The sequence below is a fragment of the Hippoglossus stenolepis genome, chromosome 10 (assembly GCF_022539355.2).
Source record: "Hippoglossus stenolepis isolate QCI-W04-F060 chromosome 10, HSTE1.2, whole genome shotgun sequence".
Taxonomy (NCBI): Eukaryota; Metazoa; Chordata; class Actinopteri; order Pleuronectiformes; family Pleuronectidae; genus Hippoglossus; species Hippoglossus stenolepis.
Genome location: NC_061492.1, coordinates 13034413 through 13056254, shown reverse-complemented (window position 1 = coordinate 13056254; position 21842 = coordinate 13034413). Strand labels below are relative to the sequence as shown.

The window sequence follows — 21842 nt, the reverse complement described above, 5'->3', positions numbered from 1 at the left end:
TTCAGCTCTGCTCTCTTAGTAACTTGTGAGGAAATGTTGTGTCCAGTGTTATTTCTGAGTGAAACCACATTTCATTAATATTTTCCATTTATATTAAGTTGCTCTGGTTCTTAGTTATAAATTGTATATTACTGAAACCATAACGTAGCTCTTAATACTTTAATTTCTTTTTATCAAACATTCTTTCATTAAGTGCAAAGAGTAAACTGATGCCATTCACCACTCAGCCTCCAGATGTTTATTGCTTCAGCATTTCTGAATCTAACATTTCATAGGATTGAAGACAGACATAAGAAAGAAAAAGACAAACACATACACTTTTACAAGAAGGCCAATTGACTGCATACAAAATTTTTCTATTAAAAATATATTTTCATAATCTCAGTCCTCTGTACAAGTAAAAAAACACAGATATATTTACAGGAAGGCCAGACAAATGACAGTGTAAAGGTTTCTAATGCTACTTTCAGTTCAGGGCTCAGCTGCCGGGATGTTGTTGGTTTGTAAAATCACCAAATGTTACTGAGGGTGGAGGTGAAGTGCAGTCGGGTTCGCCAACAGTCCGAGGATGGTGGAGAGACAGTGAAGCTTCTCCTTGACGTGCTCCGGCAACTTTTCGTTCTCTTTATACCTGTGGAGACAACAGATGCGTCTCAGATTAAGGTGAAGATGTTGTGTAAACATAAGAACTGAAGAACAAACATGTATCAACAATCCTTCATTAGCTACTGCATCTTACCAGTAAGTCTCCCAGTTTAAGAAATTCTCTTTAACACTCATTACTTAATCGGCTGAATCCCAGCCGCCAGTGTTTTATTAATAAAGCTGATAAACACACAAGCACGTTTCATACCTGGTGATCTTCCCCTCTGGAGACGTGTAGGTGATGCAGGAAACTCCAGCCTGAACCACCAGCTGAGAGCCGTTGTTGAACTGAACCCACACCTCTCCACTCGTCAGCTGCAGAGACAGAAACCAAGAGAACCGCTCTCTAAATCACAGAAAGATTTTATTTGCAGATCATTGAATAATGGGTTCATTTATTAAATTATTACCTGAGATGCCCATCCAACATTTGGCACAAATATTGACTTCACCACTTTTCCTGTGCTTTGCACCAGGTCCTGTCGCACAGGGGAGCTTTTCTTACTCATGCTGGCTGTGGTGAAATCTGACCCATCGTATGACATCATCTGAAAATACAAATTAAAAACATATTAGGAAATATCGCAGTGAAGCTGTCGACCAGTATGACTGTCAAAGTCCGACCGATTTTTGGGGGGCCAAAATGTGGCCGTAATCAATATTAAGAGATATAAATATCCAACGCCAATATATGGGCTGATATCAAAAATTATTTAGCAATGATTCTTAAGATGTTGCTGTCAAACACCTTTGAAAAGGAAATTAAAAAGAAAACACAAATACAACCAATAAAAAACAAACAAATCAGGTAAACCTAAATGCAGATATTTCTATGAAAGGCTCATATCTGCTTATTTCTATCGGTTGCGCTCTAACTGTTAAAGCATCTAAACCATTTAATATGTTCATACATCTACAGTGTGAGGTTGAAACACTCACTGAAGGAGTTATCTGTGGAGGATGAGGAGGTGAAGCTGAATCATGGGGCACCGGGTGGGGGTGCAGGGTCGACAAGCACGGGGAGTCTGGGTTTGCAGGTCTCCTACGAAGAATAACATAAATCAAACATCACACAAGATGAGGAAAACTGAAAAAACATGGAGCGTACAATGGACAGAATCCTCCTCTCACCTGCCGATGGTTATGGGGAAGAAAGGGACGTTCTTGGTGCTGTGCTGCTCCTCTGCGGTGATGGCGGCCTCTAGTGACAGACACATGCTGTGGCCCTCGTCCGACAGCTCCACGTAGAGCCTGCTCTCTGGGCTCAGGCCGCTCAGACCCACCTCGCCCTTCACTGTGTACGACTTCCCACTCTTCTCCACAACTCGCACCAGCTCTGACGTCTTGTGGGTCTTTGCTCCTGGAGGCCACATGTTTATGAAGCGTTATTCATTAGCTCAGTGCGTCTTCTCCCTCCGTCAGATCACATGTTTCAACACACACATTAACTCACCGTCAAAAAAGCAAACCTCCAGGTCTGCGCTGGGAGTGTTCTCCATCAGCATGACCTTAGCGTACTTGGTGTAAAGCGTCACTTTAGGAGTCTTGGATTTCACAAGCTGCACAAACTTGGAGGCGTATTGGTATTTCTTCCAGTATTTTTCTATCAGAAAGAAAAACAAAGATATTAAATACCATATCACCTCTATTTTTACACTAGTTGATGTTATTGAGTGTGAAGTGTCCATTAAAATACCTGGAAGATCGTCATAGCTACAAATCAGAATGTCTTCTGGAGGAGCGGGGGGGCAGTCAAGCACAGGAAAACCCTTTCCATTGTTAGGCTGGTATATGGTCACCTACATGAGACCAAAATAATAAGGCGCCAATCACAAAAGTGATTATTATAATACAGAAAGTATTATCCCAAAATGTTAATGTGCTACTATGATATCTTCCCTCTAACAGAAAATCTACAATAAATTACTGAGTGATATTCAGAGTGCCACATCGTGAGCTCACCATTGAACCATCGCAGGAGATCCGGAGGACTTCTTTCACTCTCTCTTGACCACAGTGGTTCTTTAACAACTCCATACACACTTCACCTGTGTCCATGATGCTCACCTGTATGAAACACAAGAAAACATGATTTAGACTTAAAGAAAATGCCTGTTCACACAGTGAATATTAACAGATTTTTTTTTTTTTTAAACATAAGAAGCAATATCTTACAACAGCATTTTTGGTCTTCTGTCTGATAGGCTTCAGCCTGGCCGCACACAGAGGCAGGATTATGTCTCTCAGCGTTTTCTTCTCCTTATCTGTGCTGGGTTTGGCTGAAGGAGGTTTTAACTCTCTGCCGTGAAGAGGCTGGAACTCTGCTCCAGGTATATTCTCTTTGTATGAATCAGGGTTGGAGGACAGCTGGTGGTGCAGATGGTTGTGGCTGTGGTGTGGATTCACACCTCGGCCCATGGGCTTATCTGACCAGGAGTTGTGAACCCCTAAAGGTCCTCTGCTGCTGCTGCTACTGTGAGTGCTGCCGTCTGCTGGCCTCTGCCCAGAGCCTGAGATGAGAAAATATTGGTTAAGACTTGCTTAAACTGGTGGATTTTATTGTTTTTAAGAGAGTTTAATTGTTCATTCATCATTTTAAACCCCTTTGGGTTCAAAGGGTGACTGGACAAGTCTCTGTGCTTCAGATTAAATCCACTAACAGCTAAAGATGATTTCATATATAGACGTTTGTTAGCTCCGCCAACGAGGTTATGTTTTCATTGCCATATGTCTGTCTGTAGGATTACTCATAAACTACTCCATTCATTATGGAGCGGTGGGGCATGGATCCAAAGAAGAAGCTGGTAAATTTTGGATCTAATCCCGATAATCTCAAAATCCAGGATTTTTTTCCCACTTCCTAAAACATGGTGAGAAAGGACGAGTGTCCTTCTAGTTACTAAAAGTGTTGAAATGAAATTAGCTCACTCATAAGGCTGAAGCAATAAATCGGAAATCTGTCACATTCACTGGTGATCAAAAAGTTTAAAAAAACAACATCTAATTTACCATCATTATTGAGCCAGTTGGTGACTCCCTCCAGGTCCTGAAATTGCAGGCTTGGTGGATGTGCCGTCTGTGTGGATAACGAATACCCAGAACTGAAAAACAGTCAAAATGAAATCCGTTAGTGTCATGTTACATGTGAAAAACTATTAGAAGATGAATGGAGAGAAGTCTTACTTTGCTAATTGTTTGACTGGAGGAGATGGGAGTCTTCCATGTTCTGAAAATGGATGTTGGGTGGAGGGCATGGAGAAGACTGGTCTTCTAACAACAGTCAGGGTGTCCTCTGAGTGGCATCTCTCCAGCTCATGACTTGACCCCTGTCCTGATGAACAAGAGCCAGAGCGATCTGAGGAATGAGCCCTCCTCAGGTATCGAGAATGAGGCTGTCCGCCCTCTCCACCAGGGAAGGCCCTGCTCCTGCCCTCTCTATGAAATCGGTCTGCCGGATGCTGCATATGCCACTGGTCTCCGTCCTCATAGCAGGCGCTGACGGGTTGGCGTTGCAGGTTTGGAATGGGCATCATGCGATTAGGCAGGGCAGGGCCAATCATGTGCCTGGTTCTCCTCTGGAGGCGGCTGCCGGCTGAGGTGGAGGAGGTGCAAGCTGGGGAGATGGTGGCGATACCGCTGTCCATGGATCCTTCATCCCCCAGCACCAGCTCCTTGGTCCTGACCAGCAGGCTGTGGGTCATGAACGGGTGGTCCAGCACTGCAGAGAGGCTGGGCCGCTGGTTGGGGTCCCTCTGGAGCAGCTGATGGATCAGATCCTGAGCCTCTAGAGAAATATGACTTGGCATCTCATATTCACCAAGAACCACTTTGGACAAGGTGTGCTTGACTGTGTCCGTGTCAAATGGAGGGCGCCCCATCAGGAAGGCGTAGAACATGCAGCCCAGTGACCAGACATCTGATTCCAAACCATGAGCGCTGTGAGTGGCCACCTCTGGGGAGATGTAGTTGGGGGTTCCACACATGGTGAAGTGCTTTTCATTCGGGAGCTTGAGCTGAGTCGCCAGACCAAAGTCTGCTATCTTAATGTTCATGTTGCTGGACAGCAGAAGGTTGGACAAGGTCAGATCTCGATGCAAGATGCCGTGAGTATGTAAATACAGCATACCTTTCACTATTTGATGCATCAAATGTCTCGCTGTGGAACAAAAAAACAAAACATTCAGAGACAGGCAGCTCACAAAACAGAGCATTTACTGCAACTTAATTCATTATTAATCTTGAAAGTTAAGTTATTGTGCCTGACCTTCATCCTCAGAGAAAGGCGTCTTGTGCTCTCTAAGGTACCGAGTCATCTCTCCATTGTGGCACATCTCCAACACCAAGTACACATAGTTGCTGTCCTCAAAGTAGTTGTAGAGCTAAAATAAAAGATATGATATAAATAATACTGTATTTATCATCATGTCAAAATGAGAAGACAAAAAAATGACTGGATTTCAGTCTGAAATATTGTAGTGATGTGGTGCAGAAAAAATGTGGGAATACTGGAAAAAAAAAAAAAAAACAGTGTCTAAACAATGGTTAATAGTTAAAGGTATAACGATAACCAGCCCTAAAATTAAGAAGATGAAATTGGAAGAGTGACTAAAACACTGAACACAATAAATAACCATGGCAACAACCAGACAAAGCCAATACCCAGACTCAAACACAGATGACATGCTGCACACTGTAAATGTACGGGTTTGAATTACTTTGCCTTTAACTGAAGCAAGTTTTACAGAGAGGAAAATCTTAGAATTAATGTCACAAAGAAAATATATACGAGACTTTTTGTGCCGTGATTACGATCCACTGTAACATGAGCTTTGCAAACGTTACCTCGAGTATTGAAGGGTGTTTCAATCGGCAGTGAATCTCCACCTCGTTTGTCACACGCTGGACCATACCGGCCTTCTGCATCGCTTTTTTGTCAATCTGCAGACGGGAGCAACGGACACATAATTACACACCTGCCACTCACAGGATCAACGTATAAAATGGGAGCACGGTGGTTAGTTCAGGTGGCCGATCGTCAATCTGTCGCCCACAAAGACATTGAACTCTTCAGACCTCAGCCAAGAGGAGGCGAGGGATCACGAGGGTCCCATGGGAGGCGACTTAAGGTCTAGAAATCCAACAGTTCCAGTTCACGCTTCAACTGACAGGAGAAGCTATAATTACCTCCCATCACTGACAAAGACGTAAACAGCGAGGGAAGGATTCTTACCGTTTTGATGGCAACCTCCAGACCCGTTTTTACCGATTTTGCCCGGTACACACATGCAAAGGAGCCTTTCCCGAGGAGGGTGAGGACCTTAAAGTCCTGTAGAAAAAGACAGAGGAATAAACATTAAGATCTACAAATGATCAATTGTAAAGTTTAGGTTAGAAATCATCTAGGTTTAGTTCCCAATACAAGCAGAATCTTTTTTTTAAACCATGATACCTCGATCCTGAGCTCCTGAGCATAAGACAACCACTGCTCTTCCTCCCTGCTGGTCCGCATGTCCCCAGGAAGGTTTTGAAAGAGACAGTGAACGACTTGATCAAACATCGTCCCTCTCGCCTGCGACATGCTGGGTGTACAGGAGAGGAGGCAGACAGTCCGAGGGCAACCCCAAGAGCTGGCATCGGAGAAATCCTCCCACAACAAACGTTAACTGTCAAACACCTGACGCTGCCATATGGCCCAACCACAACCTTCAATTATCCCGGCTCTCCTCCCGCTCGCCGGGGCCACTTGTAGCCGTTTCCAGGCGACATCAACCAAACTGATGCTGTGAGGAGGAGGAGGAGGAAGACTGTTTGTCCCAAGAGAGCAGCGTGGGGACACGATGACACACCCAGACCCCACCGAGGCTGCAGAGAACTCTACCAACAACAACACTAGTAATAATAATAATAATATAAACAGCTAATGTTTAATTAAACGTGTCAGTTTTCCACTTTTCACACAGGAAACCCCGGCAGCCAAACACGCTTAAACGTAGGTTAATACAATGCCAACGTTATTCGCAAGTTAAATGGTCTTTGCATCACATTAGCGAATAGTGATGAGTGCAATACATTCAACTTTAATGTATTAAGCATTTAGCGTTATTAAGTAGCAGCAAACAGCCTTTAACTGCAGACCAGCGAGCTGTTTAAACCGCCAGCATAAGCTGCAGACGTACATTTAACTCGAGCTAGCTGCGCCTGTCGGAAGTTAGCTCGCTAGCCAAACAAAGAACTCACCTCGATCTTTTCTCCGATAGAAACACTCATGGCGCCTGTTTATCGCCTCGCGGCTTCATGCGGGGTTTGTCCTATAGTTCCTCGGTGCGGGGAGCTCATGGACGGCCGGTGCACGGGTCCTCACGGGGCAGAGAAACGTAGATCCCCCGTTCCCCTCCAAAACTTTGGCACTTCTTCCATTTTGAATATATCCGCCCGTTACTGCCGTGCTGACGTCACAAGACTTTACGTTGCACGACAACAAGCGGAGTGTGCCACGCCCCCTTGAAAAGGGCTCCACACGTGGACGAGTGAATCTACACGGAATGATCTGTAAAGTCAGTTTTATACCTGTTGTCTCAGGTTAGTTGCGCTTTTCGTTTTGTATTTGTAGAGTTGTACATGTGTATTGCATGTGTGTATAATACATGTAGTCAGGTCTGTGCTTTCAGGGTTAGATTCCACAAGTTTCCACATGTAAACAGGTTGTGCTCTCATTCTCTTAGGATAGTCACAGTCTTTAAAATTAAATAAGAAAAGAATATATAATGAAATAAGTACTGAGCTTAGTAGATAGATAAAATAAACAACTCAAGATCTATTTCTATGATCTTGCTTTAATACATTTTAGCCTAAGTCGTTGATATATTGCTTACGTGTTTTTACAGATCTATCTTATTTCATGTCTTTTATTGTAAAGCACTTTGAGCTGCATATTATGTATGAAAGGTGCTGCATAGAAAAAAAAAATTATTATATCATATTATATTATTATTATTATTATAAATCCCAGAGTCCAAGGTCTATTTGTTGCTTTTTGCATCCATCCAACAGTCAGAAATCCAAGATATTTTATTTATAATGATGTACAATTTAAAAAAATCTTGATGTTCAAGGAACTGAAACCAGAATGTTTGGGCTTTCTGCTTGAAATATGACCTTGAAAATATTTGGTTAATATTCTTTCAATCAAATCAAATAAATAAATTGACTTGATATTAGTACTAATTCTCAGTCACACACATAACTGGCTCAGAAGTGTTTGTCTTTATGAAGTGAGAGTAATGGCAAAAAATCGTATAGTGAAATAAAACAACTGGAACAACTTCATAATGTCCTACCTACGTTAAACATGTCTGTTTTTATCATGATTTTTTTCTTGTTGTATTTATTTAATTTTAAACATGAGGATCCACATACATGATGCCTTCAAGTTTCATTTTACCAGCTGACTGGTAAATAGTGACATGCAGGTCTGTACCCTCAAATACCTGTAGTTCTTTGTTGCATGTAATTCTTTCAGTTTCAGAGGCCATTAGCCAACCAGTGTCCTTCTTAATTGTTTTTTCAACAAATCTCAGTATGTAACCTCAACAGTGAGTTGTCCTTACCTCATCCCATGACTCTGACTAATGATACAATAAAGACTCAGCAAATTACTTTCAGGTTCATCTGCTGAAAATCAAATATTTTTAAGTGTAAAGAAATGTTGTCACTTTGAGATTAAATGTATTTATTTTATCCATCTTTAAACCTAATAGAAAAAGCAAGAAAAAGAAAAAGCCAACCAATCATTTACTAAAGATATTTGATGTGTCAAGCATTGCTGTTGTTAATTCTAGGACTATGTTCTTTATGTACATGCTGGCTGCTTTTATTTACTAAAATACTATTTACAGTCTCTAAACATGAACATCATTTCAAACTCATTGAATACAAATATATATAATTTGTATTATTGCATACATACTAATATTTCCTCAATAGTAACTGATTGCACAGAGCTGACTGTTTCTCTTATGAGTGAGAGGATTAACTGCTGATACTCGACATTTATGAGACACATGGAATGCAAAGCGCACCTTGCTGTACGGTACAGAGGAAACAGTTTTTACGTCAGGATCAGAGTTTAATCTATTGCATCATTCTTTGATTTATTAAGTAAGAGAATAAAGCACACCATTGTCACACATGAGGATGAAAGGTTGAGAAGAAAAACCTCAAAAGGTCCAATGAGGGGCACAAAAAACGAATCCACAAAGTGGCTGGTGAGGTTTGAAGTATGGTCCCAGGTATCGATGTTTCTACTGTCTAAATGGTCAGTGGCGGTAAATGCAGTGATGGAGGCCGAGTCTCAGTCTCAGACACAGATCTTAGTCCACCTCCATCTCTTTCGTGCCAGGCTTTGTCTGCTGGCTTCCCTTTGCGTCTGCCTTCCCCTCTGCTCCTTGTTTGGCGGTCGGGCCGTTATGAGCACCACTGTTTTGGTCGTTGACCTCAGGGGCCTCCTCCACGCAGGGCTTTGGCCTGTTGATCACTGGGTTACATACGTCATCCAGTTCCTGGTGAGTGCAAGTGCAGAGGGTTGTTGGCAAAAGGTTATAAAAATCGGCAGATCTCATCACTTCTATGGGAAGAAATAATTAATTCAAATACCTGTATTTTGGCAATGATGTCTGCTACTTTAACGACGGGATCTTGAGTTATAGTGAGTTTGCTCTGTGAATTCATCTTGCTGTTCATCCAGCCCATCCTTTCATTCACACACTTCTCCACGGAGCTCATTTCCTCTGCACTCAAGTGTTGATAGCGCTCATCCTGGGAAAGAGATTGTGACATGAAAATTATTTTATAGGTCTTGACATTTACATTTTGTTCATTTGGTAGAAGCGGCCATGAACTGGGGTAAGACACTAAGGCTTCAGAGAGAGCTGGAAGTGTAAGTACCTAAAGTATTCAATAAGATAACATGTGGGATATCAGGTGAAGTGTGCTGAAATAAGAGCTACTTAGGCCTGTTAGGGTGTTAAAGATGTTAGGAGAGGAAGTGCTTTTTTATTTATGCTTTATTTATTAATTGCTAAAACATTATAAATAATAAATAAATCATAAATGAATTAAGATTGGTTCTATCAATGAAACTAAAAGTGACAGTGTCACAGAAACATTAAAAAAAGCATTTGAGCTACACAAAGTCAGATAGAAAGAGCGACACAGAGCAGTGTATTCAATATCTGAGACCCATTTGTACTGTGACACTTTGAGAAAACAACTTGTCTCATTTTTAAACATTGTATTTTTTATTACAGGACAGTGTATCATGAGAAAAACAATAATTTACCTTCTGCTTATATGAATCCACAAACTTCATGTAGAGCTGCAGCTTCTTTCCCAGCTCCTCAAAAGCCCTGGGTCTGTCCTCTTGCTCTCTATGCCGATCCTGAATGGGTTCACCCAACCTCTGCAAAAATACTTGGTGGTTAATGTCACTTAAAAAACTTAAAAACCTTTCAAATGCCTCAATATGTCCGAGTGAGTTCATATCTGAAGTTGAAAACAGACATTTTCTTGGAAGAAATACAAACAAACCTTGAGTGCCTCAAGCTTCTCCTCATAGACTTGTTTGGGTTGATCCTCTCCGTCCTCATACAGCCAGTTCTCTGTGTCCTCCAGCATCAGTGTCAGACGGTTACTGTCCTGTTAGTGAGGTTCAAACATATACAACATCATTTACTTTACTACATCAGGGTGACCAATATTATGAACGTACGTAAGAAAGCAGCACCTACCTCCTCAGTGATATACTTTTCATACACCCCACACAGTTTGTCCCGCAGATCGTATACGTACTCCTCCACTGCATTTTTGGCATCATTCCGCTCTTTCACCAGTTTGTCCTGAACAATCATCTGACGCTGTAAGGAAAGAACACACAAACACACAATGGCCAAAGTATAAGGTCTGGTAACATCAAAGAAATAACAAAATATAAATTCACATTCACAAACAGTGCCATCAAAACAGATCTCAGAGTTTAATTAACACCTTTCTGACAAAGTGTGTTCTAGTTTATACCAGGATACCGATTAATAAAAAGGTTATAGATTTGTAATATATGCATTTTGTTTTCACTAATAAATAAGCAGAGATTGATGCACCGACTTAGATTTTAAGTGGTTTTAAGAAAATGATTTTGGCTTCCAGAAAGTCACGAGTGGCTGCGATTAAAAAAAATCTTATCTCCAAATCTGCCATTAAGACAAGTGATAAAATCAAATATTAAGACATGACCTGCATGTGGACTAAAGACACAGACCTAAAGCTCCCTTATCTTAAACATTTAGTTAGGAGAACCTTATTCCACAGATTTATTAGCAGAGGGCAAAAATGTGGAGCAAGCTATTCCAATATAAAAAAGATTAAACCAATTAGTGATCACTGAACTGTGGGTCCTTCTTTAAACAAATAGTGCTCAGAAAAAAATAATGGCAATTTGACGAGTCAGATCACAATAGGCCAACACAGCACATATCAAGTTTTAACCCCACTTTGTCCATTAGTGTTCAGGTCATCAGCATTTAAATCCGACCACGGCTCCGCTTCTCCCAAGGCCATCGGGAGCTCTTACCTCATACTCCACAAAGTTATTAAGAACGTCACTGTCGAGCTGTCGAATGTTGTTGGCTGCGATGGGAAGATCAACACTCTTCACTTTGGCTTTGGGCTTACTTCCCCCGGCTGCTGGGTCCTGCTTTTCCCCAGAGGAACCCTCCTGGATCAGAAACCAATAAAACCAGACCTTTTAGCCACAAGCCTAATATAACTTAACCTACAGCATATTTTTCATTTTTCAAACAAACTAGCGTGATTTAATGTAAGAAAAAATACATTGATTTGCAGTATTTACATTTTTTTTAAAGATTTTTGTGAAGATTTTTTGTAGGACTGCATCACTTCATTCAATTGTCAAATCTGGTTTTTAAAAATGTAAGCACGAGACACATTTTGTAAAAACACAGGATACTTGTATTGTCTTAAAAAAAAATAGAAGCGCAAACCAAAGTTCAAGCTCCACTGACCTTACTGCTGGAACTATTTTCATCGTTCTGTTGATCCCCCTGGCTCTGACCTTCCTGGTCCACCTGCATTTTGGTCTGAGACACAACACACATTCAGCTGCTTTTATTCAAGCCTGGTTACTTGTAGTATTTAAATCGTTTTCTCAAAAGAAGGAATGGAAACAAATGATGGCAAATGATTCGATGTCAAGGCAAGGAAGAGACTATTTCACTGTGAATCAAACTGGGGGGCTGACTGCCTGGCTTTGCCCTCACTTAAGCAGCGGGGACAAAATAAAATCCCTTTACCTGCTCCTCTGCTCGGCCTTCATTCTGCACCATTGGCTCCGAGTCAATTTGCATGTCCTCTCCCTCTCCTTTCTGCTTCTCGATCAGAGAGGCGCTCGACACACTGAAGATGCCGTGGACGTTGACGCGCACTTTGACCTTCACTTTAGAACTGTCTCCGTCTGGCTGTGGAACCACATTCTGTACTGAGAAACATCCTGATGGATGGAAAGAAAACAAACAAGTGTTGTTTTTTTTTAAGAGCTGTGATCATCTATATATTCCCCTGAACAGGCAGGTAGAAGGCAGTTGGTGGTATTAACTGATAATCCACCTGAGAGTACACACCCTTCACACACATGTTCACACAGACAGGAGCCATCTGTGCTTTATTCCTAATTACCATCTAGGTTGTAGATTCCCACAGGGACTCAGCCACAATGCCCCCCTATCCAAAACAACTTCCAAGAACAAATGCACCACTCTCCTTGATGTAAAAGCTACATATATTCATAGTTTTAAACCCTAAAATCTGTGAATCTGGACTAAGAAGTGGATCCCTAACAATAATTTGTATCTTTCAGAGCGCAGAATGGGATCCATGCCGTACCTATCCTCTGGTCTGGGTACGGGAGCTCTGCAGGGCTGCTGTAGAAGGCTTCAAGGTCAAAGGGCTCCTTCTTGTGGAAGGTGATTACTTTGGAAAACGGAGCAGCATGATTCTTACTGAACACCTCACAGTCGCTGTAAATGCAGCAAGAGAGAGAGAAAAGTCAGACTGAAGGTCAACACAGTCGGCACAGAATGTATCTTCACGCTGGTTGCTGTAGCTTGATTTAGTAAGTACACCGCTTAATCACAACATTAAAACATATTGTCTCATATGGCTTAAAATGTCTTTACCCAAGTCCATCCTCTGTTGGTGATTTCCAGCGAAGAGTGATGGGGAAGGGAACCACATCAGTGATGGAGAATTCGCGCACCTTAAAGGCTGGAGACAAGATTGCGCACTACACCCACACGTCGCACACACAGACACACATTTACTGCATTATAGTACACCGAAGCAAAACATTAGCAATCCATGTGAGTGAAGAGTCATACCTGAAGTGCGCAGCCTCTTGCTACAGCTTCGTCTGCGTTGAGCGTGGTGCTGATGTCTTTGCCGAAAAACTTTCCGATCCGCTCCTTGATCGCCGGGATTCTCGTGGCTCCTCCAACTAGCTCCACTGCATAGATGTCATCTCGGCTTAGCTCTGCCACGAAACACAGACAGGGCTTTAGTAGATTCTTCATTTATATGTTATTCAGACGAATACATTTAAAATGTTTAAAGGCATACTTGATTGTTCAAGCGCTGCTTTCAGTGGCATATCTACCCTCATCAGATATTGAGCACACATGTCTTCAAAATGGCCCCTGTAGGATACAAATAGAGGAAAAAAAACATTACGTTGCAAAATTTCGCACAATGGTGATATGAGCATTAAGAAGAAAACAATCTAAACACATTTGTACCTGTTCATCCTGCTAGAAACATCAATGTCATTCATGAAGCACTCTATGTTAAGAGGCAGGTCGGAGGAGTTGGCACTCATGAGCTTCTTCAGCTTCTCGCACTCCTGGTGCAGCCGCAGCAGAGCCCTCGGGTTGTCCCTCACGTTGAGTTTGTACTTCCCCTTAAACTCCTCGCAGAAGTAATCTACCAGCACCTCGTCACAGCAACGCCCACCGAGGTACGGGTCGAACGCCGTGGCAAGGACCTGAGGGACCAGACTGACAATGAGCTTGGAGTTTAAAGGCGCTGGTGTGGATGGATTGATAGATCAAGGTGGGAAAAGCTTGAATGCTAACCTTGAGTTTGCCTTTGTTGAAGGCTGTGACTGAGACCTGGAATGATGAATGTCCCATGTCCACAAACACCACATTTCTAGGCCGCTCTTCTGGATTAGGAAGGTCCTGTTTGTAGATCCCATAGGCCAAAGCCACTGCTCCAAAGAAACAGTGTTTTTATTTAATACGTAAAGTGCTGAGATTTTACTATTAAGATATGACATCAGCAGAGGTTGGTACCGTCTAAAAACTTAAATGAGACATATTAAGCTAATATTCAGGTCCATAATCTTTATTTGGGATATTACTTAAAAGTTTAACATGCTCAAATGTTCAGAAAACACGTCACTTTCTTCATATACTGTCCATTGCTGCAGCTCCTCTTTTCAGCCTCTGTCTGAAACCCATGGTTTAAGCTCCTGTCTCTCTGAGGCCCCCCTCCCAATGAAGCCCAGTCTGCTCTGATTGGCCAGCTGGCCCGCTCTGCTGTGATTGGTCAACCGCTTCCGGCACATGTAGGAGATGTCGGTTTCTACTCTCGCTTTCCCTGGTTTTGTTAGGGGCCGTGCCAGACAAGATAAACTGAGAAACTATATTATGTCTCCTTTAAACACAAAAACTGAGACGCCTTACATCTTAGTCTTGTGCAGCCTTTCCTGAAACATCACTGTTACAATTCATCCAGGAGCACTGACCTGCAGTGGTGTCATTAATTAACCGTAAACAGTTCAGCCCTGCGATCTGGGATGCATCAAACACCGACCGTCTTTCTGCGTCCGTGAAGAAACTTGGGACCTATGAGGCAGAGCACCAATCAATGTGTGTCACTGAACCACAAAGTGAATTAACGTCGACGGTTTTCTGTCTTCCATCACTCACAGAGATGACACAGTCCACCACGGGCTTCTTCAGGGCGCTCTCTGACGTCTCCCGCAGCTTGGAGAGCAGCATCCCTGTGATCTGCTCGACGGTGAACACTTTGTCCTCGTCCAAATAACGCACCTGCAAACACAATGAAGACATCTGTAGACATCAGTGAATCCCACTCACTCATCATGGTCAGCATCGTGGCTGAATTAAAATGACAAAAGGTTTGCGATGACAGCGCAAAATGATCAGAGTCAGGGAGAAACTGAGGGTGCTAGAAGTTTGTGCAGTGCTTCACCTTAATTCCAGTGTTTCCATTGGCCAGTTTATGTAAGCTGTAAGGCAGTTTGGGTTTTTCCGCTTGAACAAACTGGTCATCAAATGCTCTGCCGTGGAACTTTTTGAAGCCATGGACTGTATTTTTGAAGTTTGTGATAATCTGCAATAAGAAAATAGAAGTAGTCATAGTAGTTCCTCTGTAAATGTGAATTATAAGAGCGTTAGCGACAGTGTGTCTTATCGTTTCATTGTGTAATGTTGATGTTATTACACAGATAAGACAAAAACAAATGGATGATCTTACTTGACTCTTTGCTGCATTTCCAATCATGCGGTTTTTGGAGGCCAAAGACACACAAGCCCTTGATGAAAGACAAACACACATCAGCGAATTAGGGACGCTACAACAGAAATAATCCTGTTACTGCAACAGATGTGGCAGATGTGACGAAGCAGAACTGTGACAGACAGACGTCGGGTGATGAGGGGCCGAGTTCGAGCTGGGAAATATCGCAAGGGGAGTCTGAGGGAGAGCCACAAAACTAGGGCAGTGAGACGGAACAGCTCGCCTCCCAAAGAAAGCTCATCCTGTGCAGAAAATAAATTACTAAGAGGCCTCCTGGTCTCATTAGACTCTCAGCAGACAAACACTAATCAGAATCAGAATTAGAATCAGAATTCTTTTTATTGCCAAGTATATTTACATATACAGGAAATTGCCTTGGTGTGGTTGGTGCCTTTGGACATAACAACAAATCGGACATAAAACAACAATATATACAGAAAAAACAATAGGCACGTGCGGTGCTAAGGTGATCACTGCGATACTGACAAAGATGAATGTGTCTGTTCACATGGGGGGTGTGTAGGGATTTATTTCACCTTTGCTGGCAGTGACAAGTCACTCCCTAGTTTCACCTTGCCACAACAATATCCCTCATCATTTAAAGGCTCATCCCCCTTCACTATGGATCCCTGTTTTCAGGATGCTGCAGCAAAAAAACTACCTTCCGTGGCAGAAATGTGTCTGTATTATGACATAAGAGGATTCATTGCATCCTCAATAAATAAATAAAGCCACGCCACTATCATGATGTGTGGATTTCATTCCTGCACGAGCTGGTCCTGAAGGGCAGCATGGATGTGTGTGTGTTTTTTTTTTTTAAGGCCTTACAATTTCCGTGTCAACCTATTTCATTTATTCTAGGATATCCAGTAAATGCAAAATAATCTGGATAACATGTCTTCTTTGAGTTGCTGATCGGGGTCAACTTGACGCGCACTGAAGGGGACATGTCAGAGAGAGAGAGAGAGAGAGAGAGAGAGAGAGAGAGAGAGAGGCTCGTCTCTCAAAGCGACATGTTGACCCGCAGTAACCTGCTGTGACGGTGAATAAACCAGGAGTCACAGGCCTCATCACCATCACCACCGTCATGCCCCCTGCGGCCTCCAGCGCTCAGCCAGTGCGCCTCCAGACGCACGCGTTGCGTAACAAACTCTCATCCAGCCCGCGACACACAGCGATGATGAAGATGAAGAGGATGTCCGTCAATATACTTACGGCGTGCATCTGTCACTGTAGTCGTTGGCAATGGTTTCAATGCCGCCGCTCCGCGCCACGGCGATGTAACAGTTCTGGAAGCCCACATCAATGCCGACCACTGACATGTCGAGCGCTCTTTGGGTTCAGCTCTTCCAAGTTACGCCACGCAACGACCGCACTTGACACCTATGGGGACAAATATATATGTATACTTAATGTGTCCGTCCGTTCCTCCTCTGCTTTTTGGGAAATATATGCGAGGCAGCTGGCGGAGAGTGCGCTCGCTGAATTACTCGCTGTTATGTAAGTCCGGCTGTTTATAGCCAACTCGTAGAGAGTTGCTCCCGGGTGGCGGTGATGCGCAGGGCGGATTCTCCCTCTGCTCCGCGGCCTCTACGTCACCCAGCGGCTCCACCACACCGATGCTGCCGGAGCCCGCCCGCGAGCGCATCTGATTGGCTGCATCGCACCCATCGCCCTTACGTGATTGGTGCGACAGCCAACCGATGACGGAAGAATCTAGAACCCCCATCCACCTTAATAGGGGAATACGTCACAGGTAATAAAGGCACGTTTTCCCCCCTTGTTTAAAGGGATAGTTCAGAGAGGAATGAAAATTCACTCATTGTCTACTCAACATTATGTCATAGAGGGGTGGGTGAAGTGTTTGAGTCAACAAAACACTTTTGGAGTTTCAGGGGTAAACAGCGTTTCAGTCAAATTGAATACAATTGGAGTAAATGGTGACCGATTCTTAAAACGTTAGAAAAAAAACATGCAATGTGCAATAATACATATTAATATGCAATATTACTGTTCATGTGCAATATTACCACGTTTAGCATCATATTATGTTCAATATTACTCCCATAGTACTTAATCCCATTGACATTACTACTTTCTATTGCCAGTTTAGTTTAGTATTAGATTATTGCCTCACATAACTTATTGTATTTTCAATTATATTCTTTTATACTTAATATTCAATTGTTGTAGTATGTTGTAGGCCTAATCTCTTGTATATTGTACTATTACTATATAATCTTATTATATTATATATATCTAAAGATGGAACAAGAATTTCCCTTGAGATTAATCAAGTCTATCTTATCTTATCTTGTCCTATCTTATCTTATGTTAATTCACGCCAGCAGTTCACTTTAGCTCCACTTTTCCACCATAAGATCACACCAATCGACATTCATTTATTCATCTGTGCATGAAAGTGAAATCAGACAACACTCCCCTAAAGTGACATCTTAAGCACAGGCCCTGACTTGAACCCTTGTTTCCTCGCTCAGGATGCTGCTCCTTCATGTTGGGACGCAGCCTCACGGGCCTGAGAACAGGAAGTGGCAGTCTAACAAACTGAGCTAACTTGCTAGTTTTAGTCAGGTAGCTTAGCTCGGCATTTTACCCGATAGCCACCATGGGACTGTTCGGCAGATCAACGGAGAAACCACCCAAAGACCTGGTGAGTGCTGACAGCTGAGGGCCACCACTGTCTTTCAGAGTTTCCTCCTTAGAAAGGGAAAAACGATTAGCCTTTAGCTAGCCTTGCTAGCGTTAGCTGTCACTTTATGTCAGCTTCGTTCAAACTGTTGCTACTTTCGCTAATTGAATGTGAGACGATATGCCCGTTAGAAATGACCCAACAATCCCTGACACGTCCGGTTACATCGTCACTAATGTATTAAAGGTTATATGCTTGTTTATATCCGCTATCATCCGAGATATTTGTGCTATTTTGGTGTGTGTGTTGAGAGCTAGCTGGTTAGCATGTAAGCTAGCACAAGTCTACTGACAGCCAGTGTAAACAAACCCTGATTTGTCTCGCCCGGGCTGGCCTCGTGCTGTGTTGCACTTTAGCAGGGATCATCTTCATCGTCGTTTTAGTTGAGTGTTAAAACTTATGTTGAGGCGATCATTACAAACATACAGTATCTGATGAGGTCACACTAATACAGCCTGTAATAACACTGTGTGTCATTTCAGATCACTGAATGGTCTCAGAAAATCAGGAAGGAAATGAGAGTGATTGACAGACAGATTCGAGGTAAGATACAGTCCATATTTGAAGCCACCACCACAGAACAGCAGTAAATATAAATATAGATATTATCACCAGTTTATACATCTACTTTGACTCAGTTTCAATTAATTATCTCGAAGCAATGACATGAATTACATACATAATTCATTTCCAATTGTTATAAGCTAAAAGAAGAGGGGGGGCACTTTAATGAAACACACAGATTTGACCAGAGACCTACTGAATTACTTTACTGTCCATAAAGATGTTAATTTAGTATTGCTTAGTGAAAAGTATTGATAATTTTTATACATGAAGTATTGACTCATTACTCAGATTTGCTGAATAATGAACAAATGAATGAATTCTCCCTGCAGTCAATGACTTAATCGTTAATCACAATAATTTGTTTGTCTTGTATGTACTGACATCCCCTTTTCTTTCAGATATTCAAAGGGAGGAAGAAAAAGTTAAAAGATCTATCAAAGATGCTGCCAAGAAGGGTCAGAGGGATGTGTGTGTGGTCCTCGCAAAGGAGATGATCCAGTCAAAACGGGCTGTCACAAAACTTTACGCCTCCAAAGCCCACATGAACTCTGTGATGCTCAGTATGAAGAATCAGCTTGGTGAGTTTCAGAGTACAGCAGCTATGTTTTTTCATCTTTAAGTCCACATTGTCAACTTTATGTGTATTTCTGCATTTCTAGCTTTACTGCGTGTAGCTGGGGCCCTGCAGAAGAGCACAGAGGTCATGAAAGCAATGCAGAATCTCATCAAAGTCCCAGAGATCCAGGCCACAATGAGGGAGCTGTCAAAGGAGATGATGAAGGTCGGCGGCAGCATCCAACATACATAGATCATGTTTACAGTCAAGTTACAACGAGACGTTTAACTCTGCAGCTGACTCGGATCACTAACAAAACTTTCTGTCTTACAACGGAAAAAGTTGGCAAACCATCTTATCGTGTACTCGTGTTGATATTTCAGGCTGGAATCATTGAGGAAATGCTGGAAGACACATTTGAGAGCATGGAGGATGGGGAGGAGATGGAGGAGGAAGCAGAGGAGGAAGTGGACAAGATCCTCTTTGAGATCACAGCAGGTACAAATATTTGTTTAAACAGCACGTCTTTGTTTCCCTGTTCTACAATAAAGTTTTGGTATCTAGCTTCTGAACCACAGGTAAAATTATACTGCAGATTAATAACACTGAAAGCTGTGTCATATCTGTATTTGCTGTGCTAGGTGCCCTTGGTAAAGCACCGAGCAAAGTCGTCGATGCCCTGCCTGAAATGGAGCCTGCAGGAGCCACTGCGGCCTCCGATGAAGAATCGGAGGAGGACATTGAAGAGATGCAGTCAAGATTGGCAGCTCTGAGGAGCTAAGGTGAACTGTAACTGATGCATTCAAGTCAGTTTACTCACTCCATAAAGGACGGAGAGAACTCTGGTGTAGGGTTTACAGTGCTGAGCATCCTCTGTGCTTCGTATTATAACTATTATTACAATTCACATAATCAGTTGGGATTAACTTTGTGCTTTGGAAGTTAATAACTTAAAAAAGTTGTTTTTTATAGAACATTTGTTCTGCTAGAAGAAAAGGTGTGTTTGCTTTTTTGTTTTGTTTTTTATCATCAAGGTGAAACTCCTTGGTAAGTCTTTATTATCCAAAGTCAAACAGAAGGTTTAAGAAAGTGTATATAATGTAAGTATGAAAAGCCTGCTGTGCCTACAGTGCTTCATCATATTCTTCTCCCGTCCTGAGTTATGGACTGTTGGTGGAGGACTTGGGTGTTTATGATCCAAACAAATAATTGAATAATTTCTGATGAATCCATCCTGCACATGAATTACATCCTGGATCATTATTCAGCAGTAGTTCTTATCTCTTAGCTTTTGGTTTGTAAGCAACAGCTGTTCTATTTACGAGTGCTTAGCCTGAAATGTCTGAAACACTATCGACAAAGGGTGGATTTCTCCTATGATTGCTTTATTTTCTGTACAGTCTAAAGGTGTCTATTCTATATGTGGTCATACATGTGAAAATACACTTGTCAGAAAAATGCACGCACATTGCCCTAACCCATTCTTTGCATTAACATTCTGCGTGTTAAATGTTTTGACTTCCTGTCATGGTTGAGTTCCTTCTCAGCAGGAAGAGGCAGAGGAAATGGAAAAGTTGGTCAGTGCAGAATCGTATGTATCGTGGAAATATTGTGTGTATAATTTTTCTATGTGAATGAGGAAAAAAATACGGAAATAAACTTTAAATAACAAAGTTTGCCAACAAGGAGAATGTATTACATCTATTCTAATCCCAGTGTTGATCATACTAACTTTTTTTCAAAGTCAGCCCCTCAGCATCACAATAAATGCTAGCTATTAGGTCTGTTAGGGAAATCTGAACCTGCTGGTTTGCAATAGCTCACTCAGCAGGTTAAAAACTGTACTGCATGGACACTTTCAATCTCAGCCCAGAGCTCAGCAGCTGTGAAACCAAACCGTACGATCGGGAACAAGTTAAATGACGTCATCCACCGTCCCCTGACTGCTATCCTGCAATAATCAGTTGCTAAAAAAATGTGTGAAAAACATTTCTCTTTTTTTTCTATATTTAAGCTGTAATATGATGAGAATATTTCACAATATTTTAAAGAAGGAATGAATATACATTTTTTTTGGTCGTGCATTTTGGGTCACCCTTGTTTTGAAGCCATTCCCTCGGCTTTAATGCTAACAAAAGGATTCGATTTCGACCAGCCACAGCCCTCCCTCGGTGGCTTTTTGTTGTACTGTAACAAAACCTTGCCTCTGCTGTCGGGCTCCAGTATGTAGGCCACAGGCTGGACAGTGAGAAGTTACTGTAGCTCTAACTGGTGCAGCTGTCCACAGGTTAGTGACCACAGGGAGAGACATATCTAGGCCAGGCCAAATCTCATGGCTGAACATTTTGGTTCCGATTTCTGTCGACACCCTCGACTTGGATTAGATTTCATGACACTCACAAAAGAGAGTTTGAACTTTAAGTCACTGTGTAAATTCAGTGGTGTAAGGTTCAAATGCAATGTATTTATTCAATAACACCAAGTGATAAAAGAAATGGACATTTAATAAACTTTCTTTACATGGAACCACTTTAAAAATGTTTAAACCAGAGACACTTAAAAAACTTGGGGACAGGTAGTGGTGTTGTAGCTGTATGTGCTCTGATTAGTTCCCTGGATGTCTGGACAAATAACAATGCTGCCTTTGTACTGGTGCACGATGCGTCATGGGATTGCTGGGTGGGTGAGATGGGGTCC

General features: G+C 42.2%; 3 protein-coding genes across 4 annotated transcripts; 1 reads left to right on the top strand and 2 right to left on the bottom strand.

Moving 5' to 3' along the window:
- Positions 1 to 223: 223 nt before the first annotated feature.
- On the bottom strand, positions 224 to 7073 carry plk4 (polo-like kinase 4 (Drosophila)). The gene is made up of 15 exons (XM_035168161.1): positions 6883 to 7073; positions 5876 to 5971; positions 5488 to 5583; positions 4910 to 5024; positions 3829 to 4801; positions 3655 to 3746; positions 2821 to 3155; positions 2608 to 2712; positions 2342 to 2444; positions 2099 to 2248; positions 1777 to 2005; positions 1585 to 1687; positions 1056 to 1193; positions 854 to 960; positions 224 to 631 (listed from the first exon to the last, which is right to left on the bottom strand). The coding sequence occupies exons 1-15, from the start codon at positions 6910 to 6912 to the stop codon at positions 520 to 522; spliced, it is 2784 nt and encodes a 927-aa protein (XP_035024052.1). The 5' UTR covers positions 6913 to 7073; the 3' UTR covers positions 224 to 519.
- A 1284-nt stretch (positions 7074 to 8357) lies between these two features.
- Positions 8358 to 18477, bottom strand: hspa4l (heat shock protein 4 like). 2 transcript variants are annotated; one of them, XM_035168163.2, is made up of 20 exons: positions 18332 to 18477; positions 16528 to 16695; positions 15271 to 15328; positions 14986 to 15126; positions 14700 to 14822; positions 14516 to 14615; positions 13842 to 13975; positions 13506 to 13750; positions 13330 to 13406; positions 13092 to 13243; positions 12891 to 12997; positions 12598 to 12731; positions 12009 to 12205; positions 11721 to 11795; positions 11270 to 11413; positions 10431 to 10556; positions 10231 to 10338; positions 9983 to 10102; positions 9298 to 9459; positions 8358 to 9203 (listed from the first exon to the last, which is right to left on the bottom strand). In XM_035168163.2, the coding sequence occupies exons 2-20, from the start codon at positions 16632 to 16634 to the stop codon at positions 9015 to 9017; spliced, it is 2499 nt and encodes an 832-aa protein (XP_035024054.1). In that variant the 5' UTR covers positions 16635 to 16695; positions 18332 to 18477; the 3' UTR covers positions 8358 to 9014. The 2 variants fall into 2 exon arrangements, with proteins under 2 accessions (XP_035024054.1, XP_035024053.1); XM_035168162.2 differs by lacking the exon at positions 18332 to 18477 and adding an exon at positions 16803 to 16942.
- Positions 17808 to 20818, top strand: chmp3 (charged multivesicular body protein 3). Its single transcript, XM_035168170.2, has 6 exons — positions 17808 to 17983; positions 18505 to 18565; positions 18988 to 19167; positions 19249 to 19370; positions 19529 to 19643; positions 19787 to 20818. Exons 1-6 carry the CDS (start codon positions 17939 to 17941, stop codon positions 19924 to 19926), a joined length of 663 nt encoding a protein of 220 aa, XP_035024061.1. The 5' UTR covers positions 17808 to 17938; the 3' UTR covers positions 19927 to 20818.
- The last annotated feature ends 1024 nt before the right edge of the window (positions 20819 to 21842 follow it).

Excerpts from the sequence above, each read along its gene's own strand:
- plk4 (XM_035168161.1), bottom strand. The coding sequence starts at position 6,912 with ATGAGTGTTTCTATCGGAGAAAAGATCGAG. Across the intron at positions 2,713-2,820 it reads AGAAGACCAAAAATGCTGTT|GTGAGCATCATGGACACAGG; the intron begins GTAAGATATTGC and ends TGTTTCATACAG. Across the intron at positions 961-1,055 it reads ATGTTGGATGGGCATCTCAG|CTGACGAGTGGAGAGGTGTG; the intron begins GTAATAATTTAA and ends CTGTCTCTGCAG.
- chmp3 (XM_035168170.2), top strand. The coding sequence starts at position 17,939 with ATGGGACTGTTCGGCAGATCAACGGAGAAACCACCCAAAGACCTG. Across the intron at positions 18,566-18,987 it reads GATTGACAGACAGATTCGAG|ATATTCAAAGGGAGGAAGAA; the intron begins GTAAGATACAGT and ends CTTTTCTTTCAG. Across the intron at positions 19,168-19,248 it reads CAGTATGAAGAATCAGCTTG|CTTTACTGCGTGTAGCTGGG; the intron begins GTGAGTTTCAGA and ends CTGCATTTCTAG.
- hspa4l (XM_035168163.2), bottom strand. The coding sequence starts at position 16,634 with ATGTCAGTGGTCGGCATTGATGTGGGCTTCCAGAACTGTTACATCGCC. Across the intron at positions 13,751-13,841 it reads TCAACAAAGGCAAACTCAAG|GTCCTTGCCACGGCGTTCGA; the intron begins GTTAGCATTCAA and ends CTGGTCCCTCAG. Across the intron at positions 11,796-12,008 it reads AAGGCCGAGCAGAGGAGCAG|ACCAAAATGCAGGTGGACCA; the intron begins GTAAAGGGATTT and ends GTTGTGTCTCAG.